The 22,973-nt window shown below is 34.3% G+C and overlaps 2 protein-coding genes across 2 annotated transcripts; one reads left to right on the plus strand and one right to left on the minus strand.

Annotated features, from left to right (window-relative positions):
- Positions 1-6,842: 6,842 nt before the first annotated feature.
- LOC6645505 (cysteine-rich motor neuron 1 protein) lies at positions 6,843-22,149 on the plus strand. The gene is made up of 3 exons (XM_023177366.2): positions 6,843-7,260; positions 14,346-14,638; positions 20,912-22,149. Exons 2-3 carry the CDS (start codon positions 14,548-14,550, stop codon positions 21,958-21,960), a joined length of 1,140 nt encoding a protein of 379 aa, XP_023033134.1. The 5' UTR covers positions 6,843-7,260; positions 14,346-14,547; the 3' UTR covers positions 21,961-22,149.
- Positions 14,721-16,589, minus strand: LOC6645506 (putative gustatory receptor 77a). The gene is made up of 2 exons (XM_023177478.2): positions 15,345-16,589; positions 14,721-14,882 (listed from the first exon to the last, which is right to left on the minus strand). The coding sequence occupies exons 1-2, from the start codon at positions 16,584-16,586 to the stop codon at positions 14,721-14,723; spliced, it is 1,404 nt and encodes a 467-aa protein (XP_023033246.1). The 5' UTR covers positions 16,587-16,589.
- Positions 22,150-22,973: the final 824 nt, after the last annotated feature.

Genomic DNA, 22,973 nt, shown 5'->3' on the forward strand with positions numbered 1-22,973 from the left:
GCAAGTTTTTTGGTTTTTGCTTCTAACAAACGGCGATTATAAAACTGGAATAGACTGGCTCGTCGGTCGTCCAATTTATCTAAATCTGAGCTCCACAATGCTTCTGCTTTTCGGACTAGACCCACTTCCTTAGATGTAGATTGGGTGCCTTAGGAGCCGTTGGCACATGATGCAATTTTTGGTCAGATTTCTGAAGAGCAGTTGATATTCCATCACTCAATTCAGGTACCGCCTCGTCTTCAATATCCATGCGCTTCTGATTTTCCGGAACTGTAACCATAATAGTCACAATAGTCAGCAATAGTTGAGAAGGGTCCTTTGTCGGCCAGAGAATGGAAGGCTTTGCTATTCTCCTAACCCTCCTTGCCCAGATAATTAAGGAGACCCTCGATATTTATTGCCACATATGAAGAAAGGAGCCATAGCCACATGTTTTTGATCCTCGAATAGATCATATCTCGAATGGCTACAGAAGAATTCGGGCTCAGTTAAAGGATTCTCCAATAGTTTACCCCATTTATTTCGAAGTTCTTTTCGGTATCTATTGCTTACCTGTTCAATGTCAAGTGGGCGTCCTTGTCTTCATTATCCATTTGATTCGCTCTTTCTGCACGGCCATGGGACATCGCTGGAGGTTGCAAGAAGTCAACTCTTTAATTTTGAATTTCACAACAAGCCAAAATTAGATCTTCATTTTTGTATTTTGTTTTTTTTTACTTCTAATAACATCTAAAACAAATTTAAAGTAAAAATGCCCTATCCTAACTGGTCTGCCTTCCCTAAAAAACTAAAAAGACTGAACTAAATGTGCCGAATTTGTTTTGCTTGCTTTTTGTTCAGATTGACAGAATAAACAAGGCGTGTTTTTCAAATTTTTTTTATCGAAAAATAGTCTACTACACAGTCAAGTGTCAATTCATTAAGACCGAACTACTATATGCATATAGCGTCTATAGAAACGATCGATGAAAGAGAGAATTTGATTGATTGCCGCCTTGCTCAGCGTGGGAATCCGAATCGATATAGTCATGTCCGTCTGTCTCAATTAGAAAACTACTAAAATAAAACTTGGAGATTAAGCCTTTTTGAACTCATTGAGATCAAGTTTCACAATTTGTCAGATCGGACCACTATATAACCATCAATCAAAATTCCTTCTTCTCTTCACAAATATCTCAATAGAAATATAGAAAAATCTTGTTAAAGTAGACTTGGCAAGAGATTTTTCATAATTAAAAAAAAATTGTATAAAATACAAAAAAAAAAACATTCAAGGACATTTTTTTCTTAAAGAATCAACGATTTGAAGTTAGCTTCTTCGATGTTATTTATCAAGTACATTAAAGGTAGTTAAACAGAACTTTGGTTCTCTGATTCTTTATTGAATATGTAATGAAATTAAAAGAAATTTCTTTTCCGAAATTCAAACTGCTTGCTGGCTTTGATATTATGTCGTCCGCAAATGGTAATTATTGTATTTTGGATTAAATATTTTAAGCCAGAGGGCCGGGCTAACTTCGACCGCGTCAAAGTTTGTATACCCTTGCAACTTTTTTGGTAACTCTTTCTCTACCTATAGCCATCAAAGTGGAAAAAACGGCCTACAATCTTAGCATAGGAAATAACTAAGATATTGATCAAAGTCACTGTTTTCCACCGATCGTTCCTATGGGAGCTATTTGATATAGTCACCCTATCTTTATCAATTTCGGCACAGTCGCTCACTACAATAACTCAGAAAATAACGAAATTATTAAGAAAAGTCACTGTTCGTGACTTTGCCATTTGTATGGGAGCTATATGATATAGTGGTCTGATCCGGCTGAGTCCGAGATATACAACCCCTGCAGTATATACAAGCCTACATGGAAAATTTAAGCTCTTTAGCTCTTACAGGCTAGGAGGAGATCGCGTCGATCCAGACGGACGGACGGACAGACGGACATGGCTATATGAACTATATATCAACTTTATATGGTCGAAGATGCTTCCTTCTATGCGTTGCACACTTCTCACCAAAATTAATATACATATACCATTTTTGCAAGGGTATAAAATTGGTCGCATTATGAAAGCAAAATATATTTAAATTTTATAGAAATTCTATTGAAATGTCATTAAATTTTAATTGATTGACCGAAATCATAAGCTCTGGAAATATTAATAGTGCAACAAATCGCTTGGAAAGGAAATTGAACACAAGATATAAAGAAGAAATTAGTTTAAATACAAAAAAAATAGCCTACTTCTCAGCATTTTCTGAAATATTTAATGTGATCTACCAAAATTTCAGTAAACTTGGAAAACAATTAAAAAGTGGCTTTCTAAATTGAAACCTTCATAATATTGAAATTTTTGAAGTTTTTTCCTATTTGAGCTGCCCGAAAACTTGTAATTGGCGTAAATTTGCAAAGAACTTAATCAGATAAAGTTAAAGTCGGTAAATTTAAGGTATTCTTTTGGCTGGAAGGAAACCTTTTAAACTGCCTATCTTATGGGCAACTTTTGCAACTTTTTGTTGCTGCTGCGCAATTACTTTTGTATTTTTGTTACCACTTGATTGTGCGTGTTCTTTTTGGTGGCTTCTTTTGATTACTTGACTCATTTTTCCATTTACTTTACCTTTTCCGTCAGAGTTGCCACCCCTTTCGTGTGAAATTTGTAAATGACTTTAATATAAAAAGCAACGCAGCTAAAGAGGAGATTATTTGGCAACGCCTCAAAGTTTTTCATAGTGGTTCCGCCCATAAATTATCATTTGGCAGTTTGTGAAACAAGATTCCAAGCCTTAAGCCCCCCTCTCACTCACTCTCTCTTTTCTCTCTCACTCTCTCTGTTTCGAAATGATTCCTTCTGTTCTTTGGCTGTTGTTGGTGCTGTTGTTTGGGTAAGAGAAAAGGATATGCATCGCACTATACCATATATATATATATATGTAGTATGGCCTCACTTTTGCCGCAAGTCGTTTTCCTTATCAGTTTATCCGGCGGCCAAGCCCGCAGACTGAAAATGGATAATGACAAGAAAACGGGACCAGAACCAACGCCACCAACACCAAGGACAAGGACCAAGAGCAACACCGAAAGCCAGTCTTCATGGCCAAGTTGAAGCTCGAGGCGACACGTTCTTTGGCCCCTTATCATCGTTTATTGTTGTGCTACATATTTTATTTTTATTTTTCCCTCACTTATCCCCGCACGAATCCCCCCTTTTTTTCAGAAAATGGTTTTTACTTGGTAGGAATTGCTGGTTGCAAGGCGCAACAACTTTCGTTTCGTTTCGTTTCGCTTTGCCTTTTGGCTCGTTATTATCCTATTAGGATGTGACAGCAGCAGCGCACAAAGTTTTCATTCACACACACACACACACATATACATATATTAGATACATATGCGTGTGAGTGTGTGTCTGCGTGTGTTTATATACTTTCGCCTTTGAGGCGGCTCAAAGACATTACAAGCTCGTTAAAGTGAAATCAATGTTGTTGTTACTTTTTCTCTTCGCATACCCCCACACCCATTCACAGTCACATTCGCATTCCCATACCATTCTCATTTTCATTCTCACACTTTCCCCTCTCTCTCTCCCTCCCGCTCACTTACCAGTGACTCCATAGCATCCATTCTCCCACTCTTTACATGTAGTTGATGCTGTTCATTCACTTTATTTAGCCATGTATTTTTATTTCATTATATGGATTTTCGGCTGCCTCTTTGCTGTTGCTTTTGCTTTTGCTCTTGTTGTTGCTTCTTATCTTTGTGGCTAAAGTTTATGTTCCCTGCCAAGGCAAAAAAAAGAAAGAAGAAGCTGCCAAAAGAAACGGAACTGCCAACTGACCATGAAAACTCCCAAGTGAAGTGCACCAACCGTGAGAGAGAGGGAGAGAGAGGAAGAGAGAGAGAGAGAGAGAAGGAAAACGACGATATTTAGTAAGGTCGAGATAAGCTAATGATAAACCATTTATTCGAGTTTAAGAAAGTTAAATTAGAATTAGGTTTGCGTAGATATTAGAAGCACACGCACACATCCTAAGTAGCAGATCAAATAAAGATTGAAAGAAATCCGTTTAAATATTGAAAAGCCAATTTAAAAGATAACTTGAGAATACACTTTACCCCATGAAAAATTGCATATACTTATAAACAAATGAACCATTCGACAGGTCAATACAATGAAATTTGATCTTTAAACCAGCTATGACACTTATTTTATAAAGTTTTTTAGATATTTTTACAAAGGTAAAATAAATGTGGTATATGTGGCGTATGCATAATTATAATAATAACGTATACGACATGTGTACCAATTAAGTTAAGTTGGAAATCCATCAAATTGAAGTTATTAAAAAAACATTTAGCACTTGTTTTGCCCATTGAAAAATTATATGGACAAAACGAAACTAATTCAAGGAAATTTATTAAAGGGCATATTAACTTCGGCATTCTTAACGTTTGCTTCTTATCATTTTAATTATTATTTTAATTTGCCAATCACAAGCACGTGTCAAAATGATAAACAATATTGGCTATAAATTAATTTAGATAAACCATTTAGACATTTCCAATTAAAAATAATGTGCTCAAAAAATATGAGTAATGTAAATATTGTTTCTTCTTGTTATTTAACTAAGCCTTTTCCATCTCACAAAGTTTATATGCAATTTATATATACTCCTGATTAGCAGCAACAACCGATTAATCAAAATATTAAATATGGAGTTAATATTTTGATAAATAGAATAAGCTTACATTTAATCACAATGATGAACATAAGTACATAGTACTACATACTTATCATCCCCGTGGGCGGTCTGAGAAGTTCTTAGCCTACTAAAATATTGAAAAAATCGCAATCTGAAGGAAAGAGTGCGTAATTAAACTGCAAACGTATTAATTTCAATTTTTTTAGTTTACTTAATTAATATAGAAAACAAGTTAATCAATTAAAAAATACAAATTATAGAAATACAAATTTGTGAGTTAATTATGAACATTTCAAATTTTTGTTGAATCTTTTAGGTCTACTTCATTAATATAAAAAGTTTATATTTAAAAAACAAAAACGAAAAACACAACTTTTGTTCAGTTTTTACTCGATTCAGTTTCACTGCTTGCCAATCATAACAAAGTGAACTGCTTGACCTACCTTTGGGCATTCGTTGGTACAAAAAATAGCCCAAAGGGAACGAAAAGGCAAAATGATTTTTCTTCTTCTTTTTTTTTTGTTGAGGTGTTTTATGAACATACTCTCCACACTACCAAACACCGTGGGGCTTTTGCTTTTTATAACTTGAGGTAACGTTTAAAAGTTCTATAAAAAAAAATTTACAAAAAAAAAAATGTACAAAAATACGAACAATGAATATTTCTTTTAAGCTACGAATTTCTTTTATATAAAGCCATTGCAATGGCAGAAATAAGTCTAATCTAACTATATTCCTTTTTTTGTTAACAAAAAGTTAAAAAAGCAATCCTACTTTTCAAAATTCATTCCAAAAAGGAAACAAAGAATTACAAAATTACAAAAGTTTCATAAAATTACAAATCGAAACCTATTTGCAGTAACTAGAAAATGAAAAAATGAGTTTACATTGCTCCAGATATTATAGGCATGTCCATAAAAATTCAACTCCAGAGTATGTATTTTAAAAGGGTATCAAAAAAATGTTTTCGCGGTATTGTTAATTCTTCAGTGTTAAATTCATGTGACAACTTTGGCAATTTATTATCTAGACAAGATCGAGATGTGGTGATCAGAGCCTTGTGAGTGTGATCTGGGTTAAGAATTCTAGCCGCGAGGCCAGCAATTACCTTATCAGATGTTATGATGTTGCAATCTAATAAATGAAATATTTGCCATTTAACCATTAAGTCCATAGAAGACTCATGCATATTTTCAGAAATATTACTCATTTGTATAGATGATTTTGTTTGTGCGTGTGTGTGTGTGTGTGTGTAACTCGGTTAAATGCAATTAGTCACCTGGAAGAGTGCTTCTGGCATGCGATCAACAATCGACAAGAGTTTTTGCATATTTTTCGTACACACATTTTGTACTTAAAAATATTTCTGCATAAATTACATATTGTGTGCATTTTGTACAATTTAATCCGTTGTGATTGTTGCTGTTGTTGCTGTTGTTGTTGTGGGGGTGTTGTCATGAATTTGCATTTCACATTTCACACACGCCTTGGCCTGGAAAAATGCGGAATGGCCCGATCTGCTGCTTGATCGATCGATCATTGAGTGCGTGAGATGCACAAATCCACGAAATTCCTTTTTCTTTTGCGTTCCCCTACCCCCTCAGCTGTTCTTGTTGTTGTTTTTGTTTTGTTTTTTTGTTTGCAAAATTTACGACCTGCTCGTTAATAAATTTTCGTTGTTGTTTTTTATCGCAAAAATAAAAAATAAACCAAAAAAAAAAGCTTAATGAGAGCCCCTCAAAAGCTTTGCTACAACAAAATAAAAAAAAAAAGAGTGCAAAGAGATCGAGAGAGAGAGATCCATGCATTTGGTTGTTGTTGCTTGTATAGAAAAAAAGCCGGCTAGCCGGGTTGACAAGAGAGTTGAGAGAGATAGAGAGAGAGAGAGTGCCCCTAGCCACTAGCATTACCCCACCCCCTTTGGCCCACTACAATTACCAAGAGCTAAGGCGAGAGACAGGGAGAGAATGAGTACCGCAAAAACCGGTCATCGGCGGTATATACGCCCGTGTGTGTGTGTGTGTCTGTTTGTGTGTGTGTGTGTATGTGTACGTACAAACATCGCGTAGCCGACCGATCTTTAACGAGCTTTAAATTTGTGTGTAGCAAACTTGAATGCTTTAGTTAGTCGTCTGCGTCTTTGAGCAGTGAACGCGCGCAAGCTTTTTTTTTTTGTTGGAATAGCGGTACCAACAAGTAGACAATATACAGTAAATAATATTTATTATTCATGGAAAATGTTGTGAAATGAGAGTAAATACTAGAATGGAAATGAAATACTTCAACAATTAAAAAATAAGCAAGAAAAACAAAAACAGCTTCATTCGAGTGTTAAAACTTTCCGAGAAAAGAAAACAAACAAACAAGTGAAGTGAAGTCGAAAGGAATATAACTAAATACAAATCACAAAATCCGTAACCGTAAAACGACGAAAAAAAACACACACACACCGAAAAGAAGAAGATAATGATAATGATGATGATCATAATGATGATGATGATGAGAAATCAAGTGTATCATGTGAATAAAATTGATGCTTAAATTATTTTACGTGGCAGGTGTGTGACAACAGCATTCCATTTCCCATTCCGCAGATTGTACAGACACACAGATATATACATACATACATGAAAACAGATAGATAGACATACATATGTACATACAAACATAATCTATATAGTGCATGGAAAAAGTGATTATATAAGCCCAGCATAAAGCAAAAAACAAAAAAAAAACTCTGTACCTTGGGGCCTTGGTTATATGTAGTTATATGCAAACACCAACCAACGAACCAACTAACCAGCCAACCAACCAGAGAAACAAACAAATAGACAGACACACACATTTGTACACACATACACACACACACAAAGCGACTAAGAGAGAAATCGTATTGAGATAAGATAGCGGCGTATCTAATAATAAAAAGAAAAAAAAAACCAACTAATAGTAGCGCAGGCCCAATAACGTCATTTATGAAATATGTCCGAGCACTTTGTTGCCGTTTTGTCGTTTGCCGTTTGCCGTTTGCTTGGCATTTTGTGTATTTTTTTTCTTTTTTTTTGGCTCCAGATGCTTTTGCACTAAATTTAAACATTATTCACGGGCATTTTGTGCTAAATAATAAACAAATTATAAATAGAGGTAACTTAATAAATCTACAAACTGATCAAAAAGACACAAACACACACACACACACACAAACAACCACTGTATAGACTGACAAAAATGCTGAAAGCTTTTTTTTTTTGTATTTTGTTTACACAAAAATCAAGGTTAAAAGCGTCAAGCGACATGCGTAAATGAACAAAAAAAAAACACACAAAAAAACCAAAAAAAAAAAAAAAAGTAGAGGAAGAAAAAGATCGAACTTTTCTTCAGGGGAAGAGGGTGGAGGGTTAACCAAAAAAAAAAAACATTACACTGAAAGTAACCAAGGCGAGACACTGGTTAGAAAGAGAAACAAGAGTCATACCTTCATATACACACACACACACACACAAACACACTGATATCAAGACAAATTAGATATGAACATGAGTTATGTTGAGAAAACCGAATTGCAGATACCTTCCCAATTACCATGAATTAGGCTTCCAAGAGAATTAATAAGAAAACAAATTACTTGATTTTTTATTCCACTTTACAAAAACAGATTTTAAAACAGTTTAAAGATAATAGATCTTAGCTTAAATAATACAACAATTAAACTTCTGTGTTTTTTCTGAAATTAAAATTTTTTCAACTAAAAGTTAACCAAAACTTTTTCAACAAATTGTCATACTATTTTTTTGATTGGATAATTTCAAAATTTTTTTTGGATTTTTTGGTAATATTCTTTTCCTATCAGTCAAATGGAAAAACCTTTTATATGAACAAAACAACCACAAATTGAAGCAGGAACAACGTTTAAATATATTGAAATGAATATTATATAGAAATATGTTAATATGTTTTTTCTGAAAAACAACAATTTGTTGATTTAAAGCTCTTTTTTGATCGATACAGTAATCTGAAGGATGTAGATCATAATTTTTTTGACAGAAATCTCCCATTTGGGAAGAAAACTCTATTATTTAAAAAGGAAAATCTCCCCCGTTTTTAGATATCCGAATTTGACCAATTTGAGAGGTAAAATCTGTGTTTTGGATGGGTAATTTTTCTCTATTTCCCCTGACGATCCGCTAAATGGACCATCCGAAGCTGTGTTAAGCAATTATTGTAAAATAACTTGACTCGTAGTGTCGGTGCATATGTATATAACTTTCTACGTACATAAGTATATGTATATTCCACATTCCACCAAAAATTAATATTACCCCATGAAAATTCAATTTTTTCAAATTCCTTCACATTTAATTACCCATAAAAATAAAAACATTTGGGGTCACCAATCACATCGAAGTACGAATTCATATATATATCAGTATTTCTTAAGCCAGCAACTAAAATCTCTTATGTAAGGTTTTCTTTTTAAAAGTAAGTGATTCCATTTTTTTCCCCTCTAAGTTATGTATGTTATTTAGATATGGTCAAGCAGTTTCAAAATTTGGCCAAGATTAGTTAGGTACACATATGAGGCCATTTTGACTTTTACCCTATGAGCATAAATAAAGAGACTGATTAAAAGTTAAAATAAATTATTACTTAATAAATTACTTAGACTGTTTTTTTTTTTTTTTTTGTTTTGTAGGTTCGGGGTCTGTGCCTCTGTGCCTTTTCGGCAAAATAAGTACTGTGTTAATGGATTTCTTATCTTTTGATTAATGGCGTTTCATTCATGACATCATAGACAAACCGTACTCACTTATTACTACTCTCTATGCTATTGAGCACGTGTTTAATTCAATTTTCGTTTGATTTATTTCAATTCCAATGAACCGTTGATAACCTTTTGAAACAATCGGAAAACCCTCTTTTGAAACATTTTTTTTAGTTAAAAGCGGTTTTGATGCTTTCTGATCAGCGGGTATTTTAGAGTGAACAACCTATTTATACCCAAAACGAACTATTATAAACATAAAAATTTTAATATTTTGTTTAAATTGACCAAAATCTGTTATATGTAGAAAACATCCTCAGTATTCTTTTTTAGCCAACATACATAACTATTTATATAGTTTAAAATTATGATTTATGTATTTCTCTCTACAAAGAGTTAGAAGAAGGTCTCAGTCAATTCTTTTGAAGCTGGTTTCTTTTTACAAATTGTTGAAATTTCTTTATTTAATTCAATTGTTTCTTGTTTTCATTTGCCATCTTAGATTAAAGTGAAAATTTTGTACATGTTGACTTTATATTTTGGTTGCATGAGCATTGGAAAAAATCGTGGAAAAGCTTTTGGCTACTTAAACCTGAATTAAACTTTCCATATTTAAACCTCATTCATAGAAAATGTTACCAAGAAAATATTAAAGGCCCGGCTAGCACGCTCTCTCTCTCTCTCTCTCTCTTTCGCGCTCACTCTTGTACACTCGTTCTCGTTCTCTCTTCTACAACTTTCAAGAATATGCAAAATAAAGCGAACGGCAATCGACATCGGGTCAGAGCATACCTACTATATAACCGCTTATGCTGATGTTGTTCTTGTTGTTGTTATTGTTGTTGTTATTGTTGTTGTTATTGTTGTTGTTGTTGTTGCTGTGCTATGTGAAGCCCAACTTTGAAAATGTGCAATGCGTTGAAAAGAGAGGACGACGGCAACGACGAGTAGCTTGATTTTCAGGCGGTAGCTATAGCAACACTACCGCAAATTTCCCTACCTCCCCCTTCTCGGTAACACCACCCCCTCCACAGGCCCCTTTCAGCGTTGTACCTTTCAAGTGCGGGCTGCTGTTGCTGCTGGCTCATCAAAATAAAAAAAAAAATAAAGCCAAAAGTTGTTGAACGTGAAATTATTGTACGCGAACACGAGTAAATACATACAGACATAGCATATGCATACATACATATGTACATACATACATACATACATACATACATATATGCATAAGTGAGTTGAGTTTTTTTTTTTGCATATCTACATATGTGTATGTGTATGTGTTTTGTGTGTGTGTGTATGTATTTGGCGTTTTCTGCCGTCTTTCAAGATAAATAAATAAAAAATACCAACAACTACAACAACAAGAAGGCATGAAATAGATGCATCAGATTTCGCATTCAAGTGAAATTTATGACAATAATAAAGCTTATCTTGCTTTCGAGGTAAAATGAAGAAGCAGAAGCAAAAGAAAGAAAAATAATAATCATAAGCGAAAAACTTACAGTTAAGCCAAAGAATTTTTTCGCATCCGTCAGCAAGTTTACTCGATCGAGCAAGTGTTTTTTTTTTTTTTTTCGTTTTCTTTCTCTGTTTTTGTTTTTGTTTTTATCATGCCCCACGATCATGTCAGCAGCAACAGCAGCAACAATAACAACTATTACTATAACTTTAATGCCCATATCAAAGTTTAGTCATCTAAACAAATATGCGACAAAGATATGTATGAGCTACTAGAGTCGAGAATGACTACATTGGCATAGAGGTTGTTTAGAAACCTCTTTTTAACTGGAAAACACAAAAGTACATACCTACATACACACACACTCACACACACACACACACACACATTTAAATCTATGTAAGTATGAGGGAAAATACACTAAGCAAACATTTACACAACATATACATACCAATTATACAGACACATACAAGATGGCATATCTACGTTTAAGCCAGCGAAAGTTAGATAAGTAAAGACCCAAAAGATTAGATGCCACTATGACAACGAGGCCCAAGCAGAGGTATATACATATGTACATATGTATATGGATACATATAGGTATAGATACTTAGATGGTTAATAATAAATTCTTTCTAAGATATCACATATATAACAAATTATATATAAACCGTTCATTGTCAAATAGAATAGAGCTGTATCCGAAATTCGTATAAGCTGATTAAAATGATCTTGGTTTTAAAAGCGATATTATTTGGTAGTCGAGAATTTCTTGTGACTACAATAATGGTTCCAATTTCAATATGTCAAATACAAGAAATTGTTTTAATTGTTTTTAGAATGTCATCTAAAAAGTAGTAAATGTAACGAAAGAGCTAATATAAATAGCTTGACCATTGTTATATACATTTGTTGAAGGTGTTTGTTGTCTGTAGATATAGAAAATTACTATATATAAAAGTAATTACAATGTTCTCAGCTTACAATAACAAATAGAATAGCATAGAATAGAAATTAGAGCAAGCTAAAACAATACTTTTTAGTATGCTTCAGTAGTCTCAATTTTGGTGACACTTACTTTACTTAACTCTTGACCTACTACAATATAGTTCCAGTCTTTCATTATCAACTTAATAAAACCTTAAGTAATTGCTATATTGGGATTAAACTCATTTTCCAAAATTAAATTTTTTCGTTTAGAAACTTAAAGGCATTAAACAACTTACTATATTTAGTTGTTATTTTATAGCCTACTATCTATAATAGATTTTAAATTTAAAGCTTAACATTTCTTATTGTAAAGTTGTATAAATTTAATGTGTAATCTATTTACTTTATTAAATAAGAATAAAACAAACAAAGTGTTCAATATGAACGCATGGAAATCAAAAAGTTGTCAGAAAAAACTTTGCCATTTACATGATATTTGTTTTTTTCTTCTTTTTTTCCTATCTTAGGATCTTTACTAAAAAACCACAATTTAAAAAATAAGCATAGGTAAAATTTTGTTAAAAATTTGTTTTTTTTTTGTTTTTGATAAGATAAACAAAGTAATAAAATATAGAAACTAAAAAGAAGACAATTTCAAATTGATGGCAGTCATTTCGTTGGTTAATAATCCTTTTGTATGTTAATAGGAAAAATCATCAAACAAAATTGGCAACTTATTTCTAAAATTAATAATGAATACATTTTGCCTGTGTTGCCTGTTGAACGCATTGGAAACGCTCCAAGTATTAATACGTTTACCAAGGCCCGTGGGATTTTAATTGCCTCACGTTCTGGTAGTATTCCCCAAATTTCTTTAATGAGACTTAAGTTAAACTACTGACGAAATCTCATATCATTGAAAGGCTTGGTTGGGTTATCTTTTGGCAGGAAAGAGACTCGAATATGGTTGAGTCTCATAAAGAAAATGTGTTTTTTCATTTTCGAATAGTCTGAGTAATACTTTTTTCTGTATCAGGTAATACTTGTCGTATGCGTAATGCAATTAACGCATACGACAAGTGATCCAGTTGCAGTCATCGAGTGGCACAAAAAATGTACATTTTATCAAACTAAGCAAAAAAAACAATACATTCGCTTTGTGTTCAAGTTATCTAATCCCTTTTAAATCATATTACTAAGTCAGAAATTTGTGAAATTGAGTAGCAGCGAAATGAATCAGAAGTTTACATAATTATATACATATATGATAATTTTTAGGTTAAATATACCATTCAGGGCTTAAATCTGAATATAAAGTATGAGAAATATTTGCATACTCATGTGTGTGTGTGTGTGTATGTATGCGTGTGATGTAAATTAAGGAGAAACAGGAGAACAGACACAGACCAACAGCAAAATTTCCTTAAAAATGATTTTATGCCAAACTAAATTTCAGGCATTTAATTTGGAAATGCTCAAAACAAAACTGTTCAGAGTCTCTGTCCTCTCTCTCGGTCTCTCCCTCTCTATTTCGCCGCTTGCGTACAAGCACACACACACACACATTCATGTATGTATATGTAAACGTTAAGCTGAGTTACGTTAGTCAGGGCTTAAAATTTGATTGAATGAATATGAAAAGCAAATCATCAGACTCCACAAGGTACACGAGAGAATGAGAGACACTGCAGACAAATTTGTGCAAAGACGAGTACACACACACACACAAACACAAACAGATACACATACACATATGTATATGTATCTCTGCTGCTACCTGGAGAGCAAAACTAAAACGTTGCTCATGCTCGTCCATAGGCTTTATCAGTTGTTTGCCTCTGTGTGTGTGTGTGTGCCGGGATTCATTCAAACATTTTTCCCTTACGTATCACACATACATACACAAACATGGTTTTGGTGGAGCGTTGAGATGGCGTGGAGGGGGGCGGACAAGGGCGAGGTGACCCCTGGGCTGCTGCTCTGTCCTCCACTTTGGTCCATTAAAACTACTCGCATAGCGCGCGCAAAAAAAAAAAAAAAAAAGAAAAAAGGTTGCTATTTTTAGCAGTGATACAAGCATTGAGAATACCCAAAGCAAATCGAAAGCATAGCCTTCCCCCTTTGCACCTCACCTCAACGCCACCCTACCGCATCCCCTCCAGCCATAATACACTTCATCTTGCTGCTGCTAATGATGATGAGGATGACGATGACGATGATGATGATGATGATGATGATGACTTAGTAACACTGAGAACACAAGCTAACCAACCAAACAGACACTCAGGCAATGTGTTTACTGCTTTGTTTAGCAATGCAATTAAATTAAAATTAAATTTTCGCCAATGACAAAAAAAAAAATTTCAATTCTCATACACATACATATGTGTATACGTATATATTTCTTTCTCTCTCTCTCTCTCTCTCTCCCTGTCTCTCTCTGTCGTGCACACTTTTTTAAAATATCATGCTTTCTTTCTTTTTCTTTGCAGTTTTGCACAATTTGCCAAATTGATTTTGATTTTTGTTGATTATAACAAGAAATTTTGTGATTCGAAAAAGAAAGCAGCATCAGCAGCAACAGCAACAACAAACAGCAACAGCAACAACAACAGCAGTAGCAGCAAAACTTTCAAGGTCATATTGATTGTCATATCCAGCCATATAGAGTGAGAAGGAGAATAGCCAAGCAACATGTCGCTACGAAGTCGGAGGTGCTTGCACCATATGCTAATAATATATGGACTAATATTTACCATGGCTCCCATTTCGAGTGCAACGACACGTAAGTTTATTCAAGTTATCATTGTGGTACATAAATGAAGCTATATTATTCTTGACATGGCCATTTATCATCGCTTGTTAGCTTATTTGTTAATGACTTTATCAAACTGTATAAGTATCATCATATAGATTAACATGCCCTGCACAATACAAAAGAGTATCGCATTATTTAGTTTAAATAATCCACAAGCGGTGATGCGAAAAATCCGTTTACCCTGTTTCAAATATAAGCCCCAATATTGGATCTGCAAATAAGGAATACATATTAAGTAAGATAAAATCATAGAATCAGTGTCTTCAGAGTCGTATCTTAAAGCCTTTACACACATATTCTACACATATTGAAAGTCTTACATGTAAACCTTAAGAGTAGAAAGGGAAATCTTAACCTTTCAGAGTCAGATCTTTAAGCCTTTACACACTAATTCTTACTTATTGAAAGTCTTATGAGTAAACCTTAGGAAAATTGTTCTATGCCTGCTTGCTAACAACCTCTTGCAGATTGACTCATGCAATTGTCTTTGATTCACGTCCATTCATTAGTTTGAAAACCTGTTTAATAATAAGTTAACTCTTTAATGGTTCATCGCCTAGACTTCTATAAAATTCACACCAAAATACTATAAAATTCCTATTTATTTTAAAGTTGCTTCATACATCCGCTCTTTTAAATGCATTTCTCTCTACTTTTTTTTCTGATTACTTACCGTCTCTCTCAATTGTTTGGTCATCCAATTACCAGATGGTAAAGCCGTAACGCCCCAACTCAGTGTGTTGCGTGTCTCAGCAAATTTTCGCTTCATCCGATGCGTATAGAGAATGACGAGTGAAAGATTGATAAACAGTGAGCCAATGAAAACCATTGCATACATATTAAGAGGCAAACGGCGATGAAATCTACGTAGAAATGCTCGACTATAGTATACAAAGTAACTGATGAACAAATGCACCATGCACTCCATGGGTACAAATGCCATGAAACAAAGCATTTGACCGCCATGTAATGAAGTAATGCAGCGACTCAAACGCATTAGATCGAAATGAACTCGCAAAACTTGCCACAATTCCAATGAAAGCCAATATTGTTGGGCCGAATAAAAGGTTCGTCGGTGCAACGTTTGAGTATGCCGTCGATGTATATCGTTGACATCGTTGAGAATTTGCTTTAGCAGCACATTACACTGATGCACCAAATGGGTGATCAATAGCAAAGCCAAGAAATACATGCCCAGTGATAATTCCAAACACAATTGACACAGAAAAACGAAAAACAAACTAAAGGCATAGGCAATATTTCGTGGAACTTCCGGATCGATTGATAGCAATTGCACTGTGTGACTTGACGAACAAACGAAACAAATTAAAAAGACTCCCAAGGCAATGGAATGATTCCATGTATGTAGATATGATGCGGAAGTTGTTCTACAATTCTCACTCACTGGCATCATTAGGCGTTTCAATTCACGTTGGTTGTTCAAGAGACCATTGAGGCATTTAAGCATACTCTTTTGCTTGCTCGTATGTATGTAAAGGGTGAAAAAGGCACAGAATAATACCAAGACATAACGATTGAAACCAATAATGAGCAGTAAACGATTCTGACGCAAAAACGACATGCGACAAAATATTGTCCAGAAGGCATACGGTGAATAGCAGCCAACAAATATCATCACCAGATAGCCATGTAGTCGCCAGTAACGTGAATAATGCAGCTTCCATTCCATTCTTCCACTTGGCTGTCGTGTTTTGCCCTTGCCACACCTCTTTGTCGACGATGTTGTCGTTGTCGATGTCGCTTCTGTCTGCTTCGTAGGCGTTGAAGTGGCTGCTAGCAAGCCAAACACCTTGGCCATCCAGTAAAGACCTTGCAACAGCCGTTTCATCAGTTGTTGCATAATCCAACGAGCCTGGGGAATCAGAAAACAAGTGCGGAAATGCGGCAATGGCATTGTATTTTGAATGACTGCGGAATGGTAACTGGCAAACAGTGGCGCAGTGGAATATAATTCATAATTGAATCGCGATATCCCCTTTTTTGTCTGGCCCCACGCCCAATGACTATTAGCCTGATTGAATTTCATTTAGCCAAGGCGTTCATTCAGCTGAGATGGCCAAAACCAGATAATAGAGTGACAAATGAATGAGTATGGCAAGCGAAAGGTATTGTTTTTTTTTCTCCTTCTTTTTGGTGAAGGGCGAACAGAATGGGAAACTAAAGAGTAGAAAGGAATTTGTGGTGCGATTACTATCACAACGAATGTAGTTCCTAAACAGACATGCAATCATTTTCAAGACTTTACTTTCTCTCTTTCTCTCTCTCTCTCTCTGTTTTTTTGGATCAAGCCCTTGCCAAAGGCTTTATCTTATCTTGAAGAAGGGATACCCTCCTTCAAAAAAGTCTTTCTTTTTCAAGTAGATTAACATTTCCATTTGCCTGTTCTCAGACCTTGTCCCATTTTTTTACAAACAGAAAATCATGATTGTCTTATTACATAGCAGACACAAGCCTTTCCCATCGTTTCGAGTACTTCTTCTCCTTTATTTTCTCACGACTTTCCTCCTCAACCTCGGTGGAAGTTCTCACCTGACTCAGCACATATGGTGGAGGATAAACTGGATACCAATCAGTGTCAAGAGATAAACTAACAATTTAAATTCCCTGACACAGTTTTTCCCCCTCTTCTCCCCTATTCTGTCCCCACTTTTCTTTAGTTTTTCCCCCTTTTTTTATGTGTTATTGATGTTGTTGTTTTTTTCTGCTCTGTTGTTGTTGTGTGTCGTTGTCGTTGGATTATTAAAAAAGTTTTCACTTTAAAGAAGAGTTTTTCGCCTTATTCTCGTTGTTGTTTTTTATATATGTATATATATATATATATATAGTTTTTTTTCCTCTGTTCTTTGGTAACATAAAATGCAAAACCCTCGAGTTGGTAGTTTGCTAGCCTTTATGAAAACTTTTCAACGGCTGTTTATAAGTTTTCCACGGGCCAAAAAAACAAAGGGGGGAAAGAGCAAAAGGTTTACCCTAATACCCTATCCCTATATTCCCAATGTACTAGTGACCAAAAATGTACCAAACATTGATTTCTTTTGAGCTAAAGAATACAAAATTTTGTGGAATTTGTATATTTCTCAACCGATTTCTTAAGCCTATTTTTTTTTTGTTAATGAAATATTCTTACTGATAAAAGTAATTTTAGTTTTTAGTGACTAAACTTTACTAAAAACTCAATTAAAGATTTGTTAGGAAAAGGAAAAATTCTTATCCAATAAACTCATCATAATCGAGATGTTTCGATGGAGAAGGAAAGCTTTGATCTAATTAAAAATTAAAGTTTGAAAATGTATTTAGAAATATGGTGTATATTTATATAAATCGATTTTATAGAAGAAACTAAAAACCAAGCCAACCTAAGTCCAGTTTGATCCATGTATATAATACCCATTTAACAGTGGAAAATTTAAATTGAAAGTATATATATTTATTGGAAAACCAATAAACAAAATACATACCTATATAAAACAAAGTTTTAAGCTTTTGTTTAACTTTGGATTGCATTTGCATTTTATATGTATTGCCAATTGATATTTTTAGGAAAATTTTGTTTTTTAACAATATAAGTACATGAAATAAATTCAAAATATTTAAATATATGATTCCAAAATCAATTCTACATAATTTGAATTAAATGCAGCAATTTAAATGAATAAATGTTATAAATAATTGAAATCTAAAGTAAAATTTGTATAAACGTACACACAACTTAAATATATCTTTCTTGAAATAATAATTCAATAAAATTTAATTTTTCATCTAAAATACATTTAACAAATAAAAGTCACAAACATTTTTCACAAATTTTATGAAAAGCTAATATATTTATACGAATATTTGGTAAATAATATTAAAACTTTTAGTGAAACAGCACAAAATATAAGAGCAATTTCTATTTTTTTTTTTGTTGCCGCACTTTAAAGATTTTGCACTGAGAATGAATATACCCATAATTTAGGGAAGGGTATAGGAGAAAAAAAACATGTAGCTACAAGTTTGTGCAACGCTTTTGTCCTGTTGTTCCTGTTATTGCCTGTCACTCGGCCCCTGCCTCACCTCTCATCACTAGGCCCCTCCCTAGCATCCTCTTGGATTTGCTGCTGCTGTTGGTGCTATCTGTGGCCTGTCTTCCACTCTCTGAATAGACAGCCAAGTGTGCGGTTTCGGTTTTATCTAGGTTAGGTGGCCTCTTTCGAGAGATAGACACAGCAACAGAAACTGAATAAGAAGAAAAACAAAACAGAGGGACAGATAGAGAGAGAGAGAGAGAGAGAGAGCAGAAAAGAAACGTCTTCAGCGTCGTCTGACGGCTAATTCATTCTCAACTTTGAGCAGCATTTAAATTGTTTTGTATGGCATTTGTTTTTTTTCGACAATATATATTCACATATACATGTTTATATACTTATTTATATATAAATCTTGTCTAACCTCTTGTCGTCGCTAAACTTCAAAGTCAAAATGCTGCTACGCGCACTCAATATTACTTATACATAAACAACTGTCCCCGCTGCTGTCGCAGTCGCCGTCGCTGACGCTGATAACAGACGACAGGCAGAGGGAACAACAACAAACTTTAATTAAATAAAGTGTAAGAAGTTTGTTGAGCTCAAAGCATGCCGACCCCAAACATGACAAAATTTTCTACATCAAAGTGCAACCTACACAGCCCACCTCACTAAACCACACCAACCACCCCACCACCCAACCAACCATCCATCCGTCCGTCCAAGCAGTCAACGTCTTCCCACAGGAAACATCCTGAGCGCAAGAAAAAAAGTTTAGTTTTTAATATTCTGTCATTCACTGGAGAGATTCTTATTCTTAAATCAAGATATTTACTTTGTCTTTGAACCCGAAAATTTTCCCAAAAGTTGATTGTTTACCCAAGACGAGAGAGTCTCGTCATTTGAAGAGTGCAAAAAACAAAAAAATAAAACGGGGGAAATTTCCCATTATATGGGCGAGTGAAAATGACAAATTAACTTGAACAACTTGGAAGATGGAATGAACCCGCACTGCTTTCCTAATCAGAAAACATCCACCCATCCACCCACACACACACACAGAGACACAGAGAGAAAGGGCAAAGAAAGCACACAGTTAGATTGATAAAGAGAAAGTAAAAGAAAAACTGACAGGTAGTCAATATTCAATTAACTAAAGCTACATATAGGTATAGTAAAAGTACATATAAGGTGGAGAATTTTAAAATTTCAAGGAAAGAATAAGAAAAAATGAGCGTATCAAAAAAAACCTATTTTTACCTGCGATACCTGAGTTACAGCAATTGTATTATGTAGTTCCCTAAAGTATGCTAGATATAGCAAACTGCTTAGTAGATAGGTAAAAGGAGTAACTGCTGTAAACCAATAAAATCATACGATTTTATATGATATTATATATGTGAACTTTTAATATTTTATATTATTTATTTACTTGTTTGCTTTTATATGATATAATATATATTTATACCCTTGCAAAAAGGGTATATTAATTTTGGTCAGAAGTGTGCAACGCATAGAAGGAAGCATTTCCGACCATATAAAGTATATATATTCTTGATCAGCATGACGAGACGAGTTCATATAGACATGCCCGTCTGACCGTCTGTCCGTCCGTCTGGATCAACGCAAACTCCTCCTAAACCGTAAGAGCTACAGAGTTGAAATTTTGCATGTAGGCTTGTATATACTGCAGGCGGTGTATATCTCGGATTCAGCCGGATCGGACCACTATATCATATAGCTCCCATACAAACCGCAAAGTCACGAACGGTGACTTTTCTCATTAACTTCGTTATTTTTTGAGCTATTGTCGTGAAATTTAATATTGGTGAGTTTATTATACATATAAACGACTGCCAAATTTGATCAAGATCGGGTGACTATATCATATAGCTCCCATAGGAACGATCGGTGGAAAACAGTGACTTTGATCAATATCTTCGTTATTTCCTATGCAAAGATTGTTGGCCGTTCTTTCGCAAACATTAGCCTTTTTAGATAAAACGTTTTTTCACTTTGATGGCTATAAGTAAGGAAAAAGTTACCAAAAAAGTTGCAAGGGTATACAAACTTTGATGCGGTCGAAGTTATCCCCGGCCCTCTGGTTTTTATATGATTTACTTGTTTGGAAATCATTTCACATTGATAGAATTCAGAAAGTATTAGTCTATTCTACAACTTATTCCATTACTTTCTCTTTATGCTCTTTCAGTTGACTTGCCACCTATCCCAAATCTATGTGACTCGATTATTTGTCCACCCGATGCCGAGTTGCGATGTCCCGAAGACAGTTCCGTTCGTGAAATACTTAAACCTGTGGATCTGTTTAGCTCGAATGCTGGCGTGCCACTTACCACAGAGTCACTAATTATGGATGATATGTCAAAGCCAGTGGAAAGTAATTGGACGCTCGAACAGGATGAGTTATATGCCCAGTGCTGTCTATCGAAGAAATGTATATGCAAGACATGTATTATACGCGATTGTAAGGATATACGTGAAGTTGTTGTTGAACTTATGCCCGAGTCTATGGATACTCCGGGTCAATGTTGTGGCCAACACGAATGCAAGCGCAAGCCCAATTGCACCGAAGAAGTGGACACCACTTACTATTGGCTGGAGGATTGTGCGCGTTGTCAATGCACTGGAGGCAAAAGGCTATGCGAACAGACTTGTGACACAATCGCTGGGGGGGAGGCTGAGGAGAAACATGCGTTTTGTCAATCAAAGCATGACTTCTACAGGGATGGTGAAACTTGGAAGGACGGTTGCTACGAGTGCACATGTGCAAAGGGGCAACAGAATTGTGTAACAAGCTTTTGTGGCAATGTCAACTGTCCAGTTGAGCGTCAGGTGGCACTAAAAGATTTCTGTTGTCCTGTATGCTGGCCCAAAGGTGCTCCAATGCCCCATGAGATTGGCTATGGTAAGACAGACCTAATTACAACTCAGCCGAACACTTTGACTTCAAGTGTTACCAATGCCGAATTGGTTGTCTTGCCATCATCGTTATCAACAACTACGACAACCACAACGACAACAACAACATCTCCTTGCCCAGCCGCAACATCCTTCTCAAGGGACTTACCCAATGTCGTTTCGGTGTCAAAAACTGCATTCAATGAAGATAAAGATTATATATATATAATCATAATTGCTTTTCTAATAGTTATCGTTATCTGCTTATCATTCTATATACGGCATTTGCATGTCAAACAGCGTTCCTATCGGCCGGTTTCCAATTTCGAAGATAAGGTCTAAACTAAACACAAAAAAACTAAACTAAACCGCAAAAAAGAAAAAAAAAATAAACTTTGTAACTACTTAACACTGGTAACTTCTACAACATACTAACAAGGGGTTTGGTTGAAGCAAACAATTCTCGCTTTAAGTGCAGCCCTCGATTTGTTAATTTTTTTTTTTTCTTAATTTAAATTTTGTGTATATCTATCCTATTTTTTTTTCTAGTATCTAAAAGATCTCATTTTCATTTCAATTTTCACGAACTTCCGCACACGAAAAAAGAAAGTATTTTTATGAAATTATGAAAGAAAAAACACAAAAAATATATGAAAAAAAAACCAGCATAGAAATGAAAGTTACTATTATTGCAAAAGCGAAATTCAAAAACTTCTTACAACAATTTTTGATACGATATCATACAATACATATATGTGTATATATGTGTGCATATGTGTGATACTATGCTATATACAATATATATATATATAGTAGGTACATATAGTATTAAGCATTACCAATGTTTACATATATATATATATTTTTTTTTTTTTTATTACCTAAAATGCCAAATCAAATATATATTCATGTTATAAAAAAAAGAATGACGAGAAAAAACGAATACAAACACCGTAAACGAATATTTCGCCATAGTTAATAGAAAATTCACTAATAAAAACGAAAAAATAAATCAAATAAAAAAAAATTATAATATATAAAAAAATGTGTAGATCTTAAGCTAATATCTATGTGATATTTGTTAATAAGTAAAAAGAAAAAACAAACAAAAACAAAGAAAGAAACAAAAAAATAACAAAAAGAAAGAATCAAACATAAAAATGCAACAAAAATCAAAGTATTGCAAAGGATGAGAAACGGATGAAGGAGGTTCATTTAAATATGAATACCGCTTGCCGATATATGTATACTATAAATTTTATATATATATTGAAATAAAAAGCGAATAATACCAATGAAATGAATATTCAAAGAGTTTTTGTTTTTTATGTAGTGCCTACCTTTGGGAGCAATTT

The sequence above is a fragment of the Drosophila willistoni genome, assembly GCF_018902025.1.
Source record: "Drosophila willistoni isolate 14030-0811.24 chromosome XR unlocalized genomic scaffold, UCI_dwil_1.1 Seg143, whole genome shotgun sequence".
Taxonomy (NCBI): Eukaryota; Metazoa; Arthropoda; class Insecta; order Diptera; family Drosophilidae; genus Drosophila; species Drosophila willistoni.